A 14188-nucleotide genomic window follows, 5' to 3' on the forward strand; every position below is an offset into this window, starting at 1 on the left:
GTGCCTCCCCCGCACGTGGCCCAACCCGAGGGTATCTGCTCCCCTTTCGCCCCCAGTTTGGCGTAAAAGGATTCCTTCTCATTGCCTTGGGTCAGGAGCTCTCAGCTGCCACTGCAGCTGGGGCTGCCGGGCCCGGCTTTGGGGAGACCCCCAAGTGCGGGGAGGAGGTGTTCCCAGGGCCCTGAAACCTTCCAGACCCACTCAGTGTAAACTGCCTCTGGCTTGTGTCAACATCAGAGGCCGGAGACTGGCGGCTGGGGACAGGCTTCGTCTACGGGACGGGAAGACGGGAGGGTGGGGAATGGAGGGGTTCATGAGGTAGGCAGATCCTTCCGGGGGAGATTCCGGGAGGCCTCTGGGACTCCGTGAGAAATAAGGAAGGGACGGATCGGAATTAGAGGCTGTGGGGGGCCCACGGCTAGCATGGGGCTAGGTAGAGGCTGGGTACTTTGCCATCCTCGCCCACCCGCCATGGCTTGAGGGGAGTGGATGTGTTGGGGGAGGGGATGATGCGAAGGCGTGGGCTGCTGACCACCTCATCTCTTCCCTCCCCAACTCAGCTCCTCGTTGCCCTCCTCCGATTTTGGGTGGGATATGGGGTGGGGGGGGACACATCTTGTGACTCATCCTCTTTTCCATCCCCACCCCCGCTGGGGCCCAAGAAGGAAAGGCTTAGAGACTCAGCTTTGGCTCTTCCGTTTCCATAGCAACCATGCGGTTGTTTTTGCGAATCCAATTCAATCGTGGACACTTTTAACCTCAGACGATGGCCCGGGGTCTGAGCCTCAGGACGGGGTACAGATGGGGGTACAGCTCTCCGCTCTTTCCTCGCTACTCTGGGAAGCTCAGGGCGGGCGGGCGGAGCGCTCTCCTGCAGCCGGGCCTCACTGGGCACCAGGTCCCCACCTGAAACCCCGCCTGCCACTCCGCCTCAGCCGACCCAATCAACGCCCAATCTGACCGGGATGAGGCGGGGCTTATGCAAATCGTGTCGCCTCTGAGAGACACATAGTGATACAAGAGCTGGGAGGCGACTCGGGCGCGGACCTTGGGGAACCTGGCCGTCGGCCCGCGAGCCAGTCTCAGTCTCCGCGGCCCGCCGAGGCTCAGAGTCATCCAGCGACCCGGCGAACGGCCTCAGGTAACGTGGGCAGGGCCGGGTGGAGGCCCTTGTCCCTTCCCCCTCCACTCTTCATTCCCATTCCCTCGTCTCCTGCCCCCTGTGATTCATCTCCCTGACCCCTGGTTCCAGCATAGGCGGCAGCATGTGGAGGGCTCGCCCCTGGCCAGGGGACCCCCCCACTCCAGTCCACGCCCCACAGGTCCCAGGGAAGGAGGCAGAGCTGCCTCCTTACCCCCCGAGCAACCACTGCTCTGGCCCCCAATACACAGTCACACGCACACACACACGTGGGTGTGGTGTTGCCGGTGCTAGAGAGGAACCCATCACCCTCCCTCCTTTGCAGGTGGGTAGTCCGCTCAGCCCCATGGCAACCTCCCACCTCCACAGATAGCCCCTACCCACACCCTACCCGGCCCCACCGGCAGCTCACTGCAGTTCACATCGCAATGTCCCTGCCCCAAAAGACAGCCTCCACCTCCAAAGAGAGCCCACTCCCACTTCACACTGTCCCCTCAGACTGTCCCCACCTCCACCCCTCAAGGTGACAGAGCTCACAGCATACCTGGGGGTGGGAAGAGGCTCACCACCCAGTTCTCCTCCTTGTGACCCTCTCTCAACAGGCCCCCCTGCCCATGGTCTCAGTGCAAGGGAGAGGCCCCATGTTTGGCCTCTTTCACCTGGCTTCAAGATAAATCAGGGACACCATTCCCCAGCAGACCATCCATACCTGTCAGTCACCACTGCCAAGGTCCCAGCCTCCTCCGTTCCCCTGACTTCTCACGGCCAAGCACCAAGTTTTCTCATTCCACCTCTCAAATATCTTTCTAATTCGTACCCTCTCTGGCCTTCTTGCTCCCAGCCACTCCCTCTCTCCTATCTTCCTGTGTCTCAGTAGGGATCGTGCCAAAGCTCCATGTGGACTGTATTGCTCCTTCCCTAAGGCAGCCTGAACCTGGAGGGCAGAAGAGCTGGGTTCAAATCTTGCCTTTGCCTCGTTTCTGTTTGACTTTGGCCAAGTCACTTCCCTCTCTGATCCTTCGTGAGATGGGGAACAGGGGCAGGGTGGGCAGGACAGAGAGTGGACTTGATGAGATGATATTGGACAGCCTTCCAACACTGACGCACTCTGGTTCTGTGGTTGATTATGAGAGAACAGGACCCTTTCTCTCTTACCCTGAACCATTAGGACATTTCAGAGAGGAGGCTTTAGTCTTCACCAAAAGGACATTGCTTCTTACCCAGGCCTGGGTATGGGCCAACCCCTTCCCACATACTCTCCAGGCCCAGGCTCCCCCTCAGCAGTTCGGAGTCCCTCCTAGACCATCAGCCCGCATGGCATGGGCAGCTCCAAGGTGGAGGTGCTCAACAGGGCCCACCTTTTGTTTATCATTCCCTGTGTCTCACTAATAAGGAGAGGGAGAAGACCTGGCTTTTGCTGCCATGGCCACTGCTTGGAGAAGAGCAAAGGGAGAAGGGAGGAGAGGAAAGAGAAAAATCTCCTGACCAGGGAGCTGTTGTCACCATGGCAACAGTCTCAGCACCAGCTCCTCTGAAGCTGGGTGAGGGTGTGGGATTATTGCCTCCCTCAGCCCCTCCCACCCTCCCTGCCATCTCCGCATTTGGAGCCCACAACCCTGAGTCCTGCCCTCTGAAAGAAGCCTCTGAGCCCAGAAGGGCAGTGGCTTTGTGTATGGGGCAGTGCTAGCTCCTTCACAGCTGGAGGGCAGCTCTCAAGAGGAGCCTGCCCACATGCAGCCAGGCCACAGCTCCAACAGAACATGCCCCCAGTGGGTTCTGGCCTTCGCCTTTCTGCTGATAGGCTCTACTTGACTTTGGGTGAACTCTTCCTTTCCTAGGGTCTGGGTTCCATTGTCTCTAAGTGGGAGCGATGGCAGGAGAACACAGATAAACAAAACAGCCTGACGCCATTCCAAGGAGAAAGAAGGGGGTTCTGCCCCTTGCATATAATCCACAAAGGGACATTCACTGAACATCTCTGTGTTCCAGATGTGGCCTTTAGGTCTCTGCAGAGCAGCTCTGTGTTGCCACAGAGGGCAGAGTGGCAACCTGTGTGGGGCAGCTACAAGAGGGCAAGTAGGAACAAGGGGAGAAGTACTTTCCTCACTGTCCAAGCTGCTCCCAAACAGACTGGGTTATATCGGGAGGGAATAAGCTCTTTGCCATGGAGCAAAAGTCCTGGAGAACATTTTCTGGCTCAGACAAGAGTGTAACGCAAAAGTCTCTCCCAAGTCAGGCTCCATTGTGGAATTCTAGAGCAGCACGTGAGGGTCAGAGAGCTCTGAAGTCTACGCACCTGTGGGGCTCAACTCCATGGGCTCACAGGTTCTCCTCATGCCCAGAATGCCAAGTCCATGCTGCTGACTGTCAACTCTCCAGGCTGGGAGAGGCTGATCATAAGGAAGTGGGCTTCAGTCAGGCCTGAAGGGTGATTATAGCTGCATCCGCCCCGAAGAGAAGAGAGGATATTAAGGAAGATGGAAACAGCTAAGCAATAGTTGAAGTAGGTTCTGGCTGTGAGAAGACTAACTTGAAAGTATGCAATTGTGAGGGGAGCAGTGGGAGGTTAGGCAAGACAGGTGGACACCTTGACACCAGATTCTAGCGGATTCTGGAGTTTCAGGAGCCCATGGGCATGGCCACCCCTAGCCTATATTGTACTTCTGGGCAAAACTAGAAAAGACATTCTCGTGGAACAGAGGAATTAGAAGGAAACGCACCCCCTCCGAGGCAGTTGAGCCCACAGGATGGCTTGGCAAGCAGTGCCCCAGCTGGGTTTCAGCCCCCTTGGCTGTGCCCCTGGCCCTGACTATGTGGGGAGAGGGGACATGGTGTAGGTTCCAGGAACACTTCTAAAGAAGGAACAATAGGACTTGGTAGCAAGTTGAACCTAGGGAAAAGGGAGAGGGGAAACTAAGGGTAACTATGATCACATTTCCCAACTGGGATGAGGGAGGGAAGGAAGGAAGGGCAATGGAGAGAGAAGGACCATCAAGGGTTGAGGGTGAGTCTGGTTGTAGATGTGCTGAGTCAGAGGCGCTGGTGCGCCACCCCAAAGGGTCGATATTTCTTGGGTATCAGATACTGTGGCCTGGAGCCACCAAGATGGTCCCACTGAGGTCAAGGGGGAGATCAGAGCTATGGTTTTCCTGGAAGGCAGGTAGGAGTCTGTACTAGACAAGAGTAGCCATGATTTGGAGAGGGTGGTCCAGGCAGGTGGCATGGATTCAGCCTGGGTGTAACTCAGCCAGTTTTCTCCTCTCTCTGGGTTCCAGTTTTCACTAAAATGAGGGGATGATCTTAAAGGGCATCACCAGCTTTGGCCTGCTGACCTAAGAGCACTAGAAGGAATGAAGAGAGATGAAGGAGGAGTCATGTCCTTGGTGGGCCTGGGATCAAATGGGCACTGAGAACAGGTATGGCCCCAGGAGACAGAAAATGGTAGGAAGGCAGCGCAGGGAAGGAGGAGAAAAGGGGCAGGAAGTGAGAGTCACACAGATGCCATCTCACACACACACACACACACACACACACACGTGTGCACTCTGGCAGATTTGCAGTCTCATACGCTGATGTGCTCCCACCCACTCCCAGCCCTTTACGCAGACACTCAGGCACATCCCACAGGAGCGGAGGGAGAGGCTCTGCCTTCCCCGTCAGATACTTCCACCCCTGGGTTCTTGAGCCCTCAGTGTGCTTTGGGCTGGAGGAGGGGGCAGCTGAAGATGGAGCCTGCCTCCTTCTGCCCATGCGTGTTCCACATGTACCCTTGACTCTGGCCCCAGGGCAGCCGTTTTGGACCCCACAGTTCTAGGTTCCTGAAGATGGCACACCTCCCCCCTCCCTGCCTTCTTCTGGGAGCATATAGGAGTCCTCATTCTCTGGGGTTGGTAAGTGGGAGAGGATGTTGCTACCCCTACTGCTCCTTGATCTGCCTCATGGCCCAGTAGAGGAATCTGAGGCCCAGAGCTATCCTGTAACTCACTGAGGTCACATAGCAAGGGAAGGGGCATGGACCTGACCCATCTCAGATCTAGTTACCTAGGGGCACTCCCAGCAGTAAGGATTAGAAGCCACACTGGCAGGCACTGGGCTGTGGAAGTAGAATTCCTTCTGCCAGCCTGAGGGCTTCCTTTTCCAGAGTGTCTTCATGACAAGCTACCCTGCAGTCAGAGTCTGGCACCCCTCCAAAGAGACTCCAGGCAGGTCAAATTCACCTCCCAGGCCATGTCCTGGGAAACTGGGGCTCTAGTGGGACATTCCTGAATGTCCACTCAGCCTTCCGGGTCTGGTGGAGGCCTCACTCTAGCCAGGCTTCATGGGGAGGGCCTGTACCTCCCTCTGCAAAAAATTCCTTGGGCACAGGCTACTTGAGGGGCTCATGTTCCCACTGGGGACTGACTCTTCATTCTTCCCAAACCTGTTTCTCAGCAACACCACCTCTATCTATTCAGCCCCAAATCTGAGCATTGGCCGCAATTCCTCTGTCCCTCTCACCCCCGCATCCATTCAGTCCCCAAGTCCTGCTAAGGCCCCTCCTAACATCTCTCAGTCCATCCACATCCCTCCACCACCCCTACCCTAGTGTTATTGTCTCTCACCTGAACTCTGCAGCAGGACCTCTCTGCTCTCCCTCCTTCCCGCACCCAGGTCATCTTGCACACTGTAGCCAAAGGAAAAATCCTAAAACACATTCCTTCTCTCTGGGTCCCCAGCACCATATCGTAAGCAATCTATAAGTGTTTGTGGAACGAATGTGGTCCTCTTAACACTTGCTTTAAAACCCCAGGAGCTTCTGTCCCCCACGGGTAAAGGCCAAACTCCTTGGCATGGATTGAAGGCCCTTTACAGTCAGCCGTCTACCTCTTTGACCCAATTATGAGTTAGTGAAGGCTGGCTCATGTCGACTTTATCCCCATCACTGGGACAGGGCCTAGCACACAGTCAACCTCAATAAATGCTCAGGGAATTGGGCTTCCCTGGTGGCGCAGTGGTTGAGAGTCCGCCTGCCGATGCAGGGGACACGGGTTCTTGCCCCGGTCTGGGAAGATCCCACGTGCCGCCGAGCGGCTAGGCCCGTGAGCCATGGCCGCTGAGCCTGCGCGTCCGGAGCCTGTGCTCCGCAACGGGAGAGGCCACAACAGTGAGAGGCCCGCGTACCGCAAAAAAAAAATGCTCAGGGAATGAATGAACGAATGAAAAGGAGAATGCAATCAGCGTCATCAGTGCTACCAGCTAGGACTTCTATTTGTACAGAGGAAGGAGGGAGAGAAGTTTCTTGCTGGAGTGGCCTGGAAGGCCTTGAGGAAGAACTTGGGAGACATGCAGGGGGAGCATGTGAGGAACCTGCCTGGCAGTAGAGGAGCCTGCAGAGGTGGGTAGGGGCTGAGTGCGGAAAGCTCTGAATAGCAAGGGGAGGATTAAGACTCTCTTCTACGGGTGTAGGGAGCTATGGAAGGTGTAAAGAGGAGAGGAGAGGATGAAGATTGTAGCATGCAGACTGGTCAGTGAGAAGGAAGAGTGCTGAGACCTGGAAGGCTAGAGATCCTGGTTTCCAGGGCAGGAACCCTGCTGTGAGGAGAGGGGCGGGGCCTGCTGTAGACAGAGGAGGCCCTGTAATGAGGGGAAGCCCCCAGCCCAGTTGTGTGTAGGGGAAGGGGTGGGGGGGGAGGTAGGAGCTCCTACGGGAAGAGGTGTGGTGAAAGGACACAGCCCAGCTGTAGGAGTTGGGGGTTGTCCAGGGTGGTGGTGAGAGGAGGGGGACCCACCCTGCTATGGAAGGAGGGGTCCTGGCTGTGGGGATGTGGAGTTTGTTATGGGAGGGCGCTGTGGTGGAGAAAGGGAGCCTTGTCCTACAGAGACCTGGGGGAAGGCTGCTGAGGTGAGGGCCTTGCCCTGGGCCAAACTGAGGGAGCTCCCTGTCCCCTCAGGCCCTGCCATGGGGAAGACCAACAGCAAGCTGGCCCCAGAGGTGCTGGACGACCTGGTTCAAAACACCGAGTTCAGTGAGCAGGAGCTGAAGCAGTGGTACAAGGGCTTCCTGAGGGACTGCCCCAGCGGCATCCTCAACCTGGAGGAGTTCCAGCAGCTCTACATCAAGGTAGGCGGAGCCAGGCACCCCGGGGGGCGGGCCGGACGGGCGGGGGCGGGGCCAGGCACTCTGCGAGGCTGTTGCTGTGCCGCAACTCCAGTGTCCCCGCCTTAGTTCTTCCCCTACGGCGACGCCTCCAAGTTTGCGCAGCACGCTTTCCGCACCTTCGACAAGAACGGCGATGGCACCATTGACTTCCGGGAGTTCATCTGCGCCCTTTCGGTCACCTCCCGCGGCACCTTCGAGCAGAAACTCAACTGGGCCTTTGAGATGTACGACCTGGACGGCGACGGGCGCATCACACGCCTCGAGATGCTGGAGATCATTGAGGTGCGCTGGGGCGGATCCCAGAGACTGGGGTGCGCTGGGGTGACGCGCTACCTGTCTTTGCTGCGGGGCCCTTCTCTGGCACCGCCCTCTCCAGCCACCCTCCACTCAGGCCTCGGGAGCCACCTCGGGACACCCCACCACTCCCCTCCTCCCTCCTCCCAGGAACCAGTGGGTAGCATTGGTTGGGCGCTCAGTGTGGGACAGGTCTTGTGCTATAGTGCTTTACCCAACAACTCCAGGGGGTAGGTACTGTTAGAAATCCCATTTTACAGATGAGATGAATCAAATGGCGGTTCATGATTCCAGTCTAAGGAGTCTGACTCCAGAGTCTAAGTTCTTAACTCATTATTATTTCAACAAATGTATACTCAGTGCCTGCCACGTGCCAGGCACTGTCCAAAGTTCTTGGTTTCATGGGACATTCCTTCTAGTGAGAAAATTTAACAACAACAAAACTTGTGCTGTGTCAGGCAGTAAGTGTTATGAAGAAGGTAAGTAAAGCAAAGTGAGGGGAGAGAGCGATGGAGGAAAAGCAATTTTGTGTAAGGTGAAAGGTGAGCAGCGACCTGGATAAGGTGAGGGAGCTAACCACGTAGGTGTCTGGGGGAAGAGTGATCTGTGCATGGGGAATAATAAATGCAAAGACCCTGAGGTTAGACTGTGTTTTCAGTGTTCAAGGAGTGGCCAGGAGGCCAGGGTGGTGGGAGAGAAGTCAGCAAGGGGAGAGTGGTAGGAAGGGGGTCAGATAGGTAGCCAGGAGTCCATCTCTTAGCATCATAGTCTGGGGTAGAGACTTGACTTTCTTCTGAGTGAGATGGGAGGCCCTTAAGGGCTCTCTCCATTCTCTGTGTGGAATAGGGGGTGGGAGGGCAGCAGAAGTAGGGAGACCAGTTTGGAGACTTCCACAGCAGTCCGGTCAGGAGGGGATGGAGGCAACAACCATGGAGCAGTGGAGGTAGCAGGCAGTGGCTGGTTATTGGACCTATTACAAAATTAAGGCTGACAAGATTTGCTGAAAGATTGGATATGGGTGTGAGAAAAGGAGAGTCGAGAATGGCATCAAGGCTTTTGGTCTGAACATCTAGAAGAATGAATTTGCTGTTCACTGAGACAGGGCATGCTGGGGCCCGAGCAGGTTGGAGGTGAAGAGTTGGGTAGTAGACATGTTTGGTGTGAGATGCTCATTAAATCACCAGTCTTAATGACCATTTGTCACCTTCCAGTATGCTCACATCTCCCAGTGCTCTCCATGCCCACCCCCAGGCCCTTTCGCTCACCCCCAATCCTCCCTTCCCATTGTGAGTGTTAACACCTGCCTTCTTGCCCCACCAGGCTATCTACAAGATGGTGGGCACTGTGATCATGATGCGCATGAACCAGGATGGGCTCACGCCCCAGCAGCGTGTGGACAAGATCTTCAAGAAGATGGACCAGGATAAGGACGACCAGATTACACTGGAGGAGTTCAAGGAGGCGGCCAAGAGTGACCCGTCTATTGTGCTGCTGCTGCAGTGTGACATGCAGAAGTAGAGGCTGGTGAGGGGCAGGGCCCCTGGCCAGGAGGGGCGTGGCCACCTCCCAACCCAGTGACCTCTGGTTGGCCCTTCCCCAGGGGGAGGAGGACTCCAGCCTCACTCTCTGGCCCACCCACCCCTCTGCCCAAGTCCTTGCTCCCCTCAGTCAAGATCCTTGAGGGACCACCTAACTCTGGAATAGAGACAGATCCTCAGGTATCCTGTGGTCTAGCCCCAGCCCCAGTCTTGGCCCAGAATCAACATCCACTGGGCATAGGGGAGTTGGTTTTTGCATCAAGGTGCAGGGTGAAGGAGGGGGGCTGGGTTCTGCTTTGAAATTCTGTTCTTCCTGGGATTGTGCTTTATAGGATGTGGTCCCACAGACCCCGGTTAAAGGGCCAAATTGGGTCTGTCCTTTGCTGAGGACCCAGATCCCTTAAAGGTGGTCTGTGTCCTGCCCCCACGACTCTACCTGGCCCCTGTGGCCCCAGCCTTTGGAGTGTTCATTCAGTCCTTTCTTCAGCTAACAGTTATTGAGCACCTGTTCAGTGCCAGGCGCCTCTAGGTGCTAAGGCTATGGCAGTTTACAAGACTCATTCTGTACCCTCCGGCAGCTCGTAGGGTGGTTAGTGGTCAGGGCCTCAGGCAGGGATGTTGAGCACAGGTGAGCAGAGGGTGCGGTGAGACTGGTTAGTTTGAGAGGAACTATTAAATCTTTCTGCTCAACTCCACACAGAGCTGCAGAAGGATGAAATGAAAAGTGTTTGGAAGTCTAGGAACCATGTCAGGGAGAATTTTAAGAAAAATTGAAATTTATGTAATACCTATATTTTTAGGACCCTTTAAAAGAGCTAAAATCATTTTATTAGTTGAGGATATTAAAACATACTTTATATTACTTGGTTTCTTGTAAAATGATTAAATGGATACAGAAGATGCTAATTTTCAGGGGGAAAAAAGAACTGAGAAAAAAGAGAGACAATATCACCCAACTTACCAGATGACACTTTTTCTTATCAGGCTAAGTCCTGAGCTGTCACAGTTAGCACTTCCTGCTGCTTCCTTTTTAATGATCTTTTTCAATTCAGCGAGCACGTCTCTGCTGTGCGCTTATTCTGGTTAGGTGCTGACTTCACAAACGAGAACACAAGGTTTGCCAAGAGTGAGACAAGTGTAGTTCCACATCTGGATTTGCTCTAGTTTAAGGATGGGCTTATTCTTTCACTGCTACAGAAGCAGGCGGAGCTAGAAGAAGAGGACCAGCCAGCCGCTGTTTTGGCTGCCAGGCTGCATGTATGGACCAAATGCCTAAAAATGTGCTGGGCATGCTCCATTGAAAGGCTTTTTCTAACCCCAAATCCTAAGTCCACCAGGTAGTTCATCATCTTCCAAGTGCACTGGCTTTGCTTTCCAATGTCTGCTTTCCAATTTTGGATCCATGAGCTATACAGCTGCATGCTTTGAATGCCAGAAAATTAATCTTGCTTCTTCATCAAGTCTTTCACTTTACTTTCTCCTGTGCTTGTAATCAGAAATTAACTTCAATGTGCAGTGACAGTGGATTTTCTCTTGAACTGCTGGTGAAAATAGTCTAGTACACAGGTGCTGTCAGCCCAGGGTGGGAGCTGGGAATGATTGCTGGGTTGGGGGGCGTGGGGTTGTATCTTCAAGAAAGAGATGCAGCATATCTCTTACTTTGGAGTGCTCACCTGTCCTCCCTCTCTGCAGGCGGAAACTCTTGGGGATGCTGACCTGTGGTCTCAAATTCTATTAGACTTTCCTTCTTGCTGCCCTTAGGGGTGGCAAGTCCGCTGGGTTGCCACCCTCTTTTTATCCTGCCAACGACCAGCCACATGGTAAGACTGGGGAATTCACATCCTTGGGCAGTAAGCAGCAAGTTTTTATCCAGTAATGTCTCAAGGGATGTTTCATTGCTCTCAGGAGCTGGCCATTAAGTGTGTCTTGGGCTGTCAGTCAACGCCAGAGGCACATAGGGACTCAACAGCCCAGCTCAGATGAGACTTCCAGTGGAAGGCTTTTACAAAGTGGGGTTCCTGTCCCCCCAGCGTTGACTCTAACCTAACTCACAATCACACAGAACTTCATGGCTTTCGAAGGCTTGCATTGACCCCTCTCATTCTATCCTCACAGCCTAGGGAAATAGGAATTTTCATTCCATTTCTCCAGATGTGGAACCTGAGGCACAGAGTAGAGTTCCCTGTGCAAGATCACAGCCAGGAGGTGGCACAGTGCCAAGACTTGAACCCAGGGCTCTACAAGGGTTTCTTCCCTTCAGAGCATCTTCCCTGCTCATTCCTCTGACTCTGAGTTGTACAGAGATTGACTGTAGGACAAGCTAAGTTGGTTTTGGTCTTTTACAAGCTTCCTGCTAAGAAGTTTCTGAGGCTGTGGTCTTCCATAAAGAAATAGGAGCTTGACTGAAGTCCCCACATTTTCAAGCGTCTTATTTTCTATTTCTGGGCAGCTCTGCTAACAGGTCAGTGCTGTCCTAGGAGACCTCTGACTCAACCCGGGAAGCATCTTTCACTGTCTTTATTATCTTCCTCCCTGAGAGAACTGTTTTGATTTTTCCTAGATGGTGGGCAAGTCCTACCCATGAAGGCATGTTTGATCACTCCAAGCTTCTGGACATATACCCATGGGTGATCTTTGACGGTCAGGCCAAAGATTCTCAGACATCTCAGCAGTGTGAACACGTAATGCCAGGCTGGGAGCTGGGACCACCATCTTGCTGATGGGAAGGGCCAGAGGCAGGCCAGACCTTGCTCCCACTTATTCCTGGATGTCCCCAGGGACTGTGTGCTTGGGAATTCCTGTGGTAGAGCACCGGCCCTGCCTTGAGAAGAGAGGCAGGCCTCCCATCCCTGCTGCAGCTAAGAGGGACTTGCCACAGAGCACAGGGTTAGCAGAGACTGAAGTATGACTCGCCTAGACACAAAAATATACAGACAGTTAAAATGCCGAAATATTTAAACTCTCTTTTGAAGTTCTGTATCTTCTTGCAGCAACTCTGTGAATTACAAGGTCCCCAAATCTGCCTTCTAACTGTATTTTGTCTTTATTCATCCTTTTGGGCTAATTGAAAGGGGGCCCTTATTTCTTATCTCTAAAAGTCACCACCAAGGGCAACTTCAGATGGCCACTCTAGTCTTCTGAGCTGTACTCAAGATTATATGACTTACGTTTAAATCAAAAGTTAAGAAACAGGAAGCCCATAAGCAAAGGCACTGAATCTTTTCCTGATAATGGCAGAGTCCCTAGAGGTAGAAATTCATCCTGCTGCAAAGAGAGAGAAGGAGGAGAGCGGAGAGGAGGGAAAGGGAGAGAAGAAGAGAAGAAGCTGGGCAGGGTAGAAAGCTGACACTAAATATTTTTACACAAAAATTTACTAAAGCAACAAATATTTCCTGAAGATCCACCCTGGGTGAGGCTTTGTGCTGACTTTAGAGATCACTGTGGGGGCATGAATACATTTCTTACATATTTTATTCATCCGTTTTGTGAAAAAAAATAATTCAAATATGCAATTGAAAAGTCTCAGAAAAATATGGAATTTTTTTCCTGAACTTTTCAGCATTTTCTTTTACCTTTGCCAGAGTGTTGGGGGCAGGACTGGACCTCCAGGGTGTATGGCCCTTCCTGCTTTGGTGGAGGCCTGGAGAAGCAAGGGGGGCTGGGTGGCAGAAGGGGGGCCTCCCAACTCATTCTCCAACGTGGCCCCCTGTCCCCTTCAGATGTGCTGCTCCAGGCTGTGCCTGCAGTGAATGTCCTCAGTGTTCGACCCTGTGCTGTGTGGTGTATTTTTTTTTTTTCACTGACAGTGAATAAAAGGCGTGACCGTACCGAGGGCTCCTTCTCTTCCCTAAGCTGAGATAGGGCTGGGGTGAGGGGAAACGGGGAGAAGAGGCCTGAGGGAGCTCACACAGTGGGGGAACCTCAGCATCCTCCTTGGGGCTGAGGTCCTTGTTCTAGGTTACGTGGAACAGAGACCCACACGAGCTAGTTCAAAGAAAGGGGTGAACAGATTACAAGGGACCCTAGAGATGGAAATTCAAGAATGTCTGCGCCTCAGGAGAACTGGGACTGTCATTGGGGCCTCTGTCCTCTCACCTCTGGGCCTGCGGGTTCTCATCCCTTTGGCAACATTCACATCTGTGCTCTCTCCTTAATTTCTCTTCAGACATCCATGGTTTCCCAACACAAAGTGGCTGCATCTCCAACTCTGTATCCAGACTCACCAGCGACTGACAATTCCCTTCTGTGTCTCTTAATCCAGTTCTCAAGAGAAAGAATCTGGTTAGCTTTTGGTGGGAGCCCATGGTCCGTTCATCGATGGCCAGACCAGAACTGATTTGCGGGGTCTGTGGGCAGAGCAGTTCCCCCATAAGGGAGCTAGTGGCAGGAGACCTTGGACTCAGTTTCTCCTTGTGTCCAGTGGAAGGCATCGTGAGAGCCCAAATGAGTGGATAGTGGGCAGCGGGGTGAGAGGCTGAGAGCCAGGATTACAAGTAGTCCATCTGGGGCTCTTTGCACGAATTAGGAAAAGGTGCCCCTTTGAGTGTAACAGTCCCATAAGCATTCAGCTCGGCCAATGGATGGCACCTTTGGGCTAATGAGAAAAATATACCCCTTTTCTGAACAAATACAGCCTTGTCATGCCATGATGCACAGCTTGGCAAGTGGCAGCCAGCCTGGATCTCAGCCTCTACCTGCCCTCCTGGTCAAGGGTACTGTGTACTGCAGACACTGTTCCACTATCCACAAGAGCCCAGAGCCCTGAGACACCCTACACTGACCCAAATGTGGTAGGGTGGGGATGGGAATCGGTGGTGAACTGTTTTTCTCAGAACGCCCCCCCTAAAGCCAGAGAAGAGCTGTGCTCTGCAGGGAGTCGGGGCGGGGCGGGGCGGGGAGTGGGGGGGGGCAGGTGCAGTGGCAGCTGGAGATGCGTGCTTCCTCCTGAAACGCTCAATTACTTTTGCAAGGTTTTTCACAAGGACGCTTGGAGGGGGCCAGCTCCCTTGACAGGAAGCAATTAGGACAGAGGAATAAGGCTGACCTGGCCTCAGGGCAACCATGAACCTAAGGAGG

General features: G+C 53.7%; 1 protein-coding gene across 2 annotated transcripts; it reads left to right on the forward strand.

Annotated features, from left to right (window-relative positions):
- The first annotated feature begins 1011 nt into the window (after nt 1-1011).
- On the forward strand, nt 1012-13806 carry HPCAL4 (hippocalcin like 4). 2 transcript variants are annotated; one of them, XM_022575352.3, is made up of 4 exons: nt 1012-1141; nt 7072-7241; nt 7347-7562; nt 8895-13806. In XM_022575352.3, exons 2-4 carry the CDS (start codon nt 7080-7082, stop codon nt 9090-9092), a joined length of 576 nt encoding a protein of 191 aa, XP_022431060.1. In that variant the 5' UTR covers nt 1012-1141; nt 7072-7079; the 3' UTR covers nt 9093-13806. The 2 variants fall into 2 exon arrangements, with proteins under 2 accessions (XP_022431060.1, XP_022431059.1); XM_022575351.3 differs by lacking the exon at nt 1012-1141 and adding an exon at nt 2744-6515.
- The last annotated feature ends 382 nt before the right edge of the window (nt 13807-14188 follow it).

This window comes from Delphinapterus leucas, chromosome 1, assembly GCF_059928025.1.
Source record: "Delphinapterus leucas isolate spDelLeu-1000000601 "Yukka" chromosome 1, BTC_Dleu_Yukka2, whole genome shotgun sequence".
In the NCBI taxonomy this organism is placed as follows: domain Eukaryota; kingdom Metazoa; phylum Chordata; class Mammalia; order Artiodactyla; family Monodontidae; genus Delphinapterus; species Delphinapterus leucas.

Bases quoted from the DNA above. Each gene is read 5' to 3' on its own strand.
- HPCAL4 (XM_022575351.3), top strand. From the start codon at position 6,464: ATGCAGGGGGAGCATGTGAGGAACCTGCCTGGCAGTAGAGGAGCCTGC. The intron at 6,516-7,071 runs GTGGGTAGGGGC...CTGTCCCCTCAG, and splicing joins CAGTAGAGGAGCCTGCAGAG to GCCCTGCCATGGGGAAGACC. The intron at 7,242-7,346 runs GTAGGCGGAGCC...TCCCCGCCTTAG, and splicing joins TCCAGCAGCTCTACATCAAG to TTCTTCCCCTACGGCGACGC.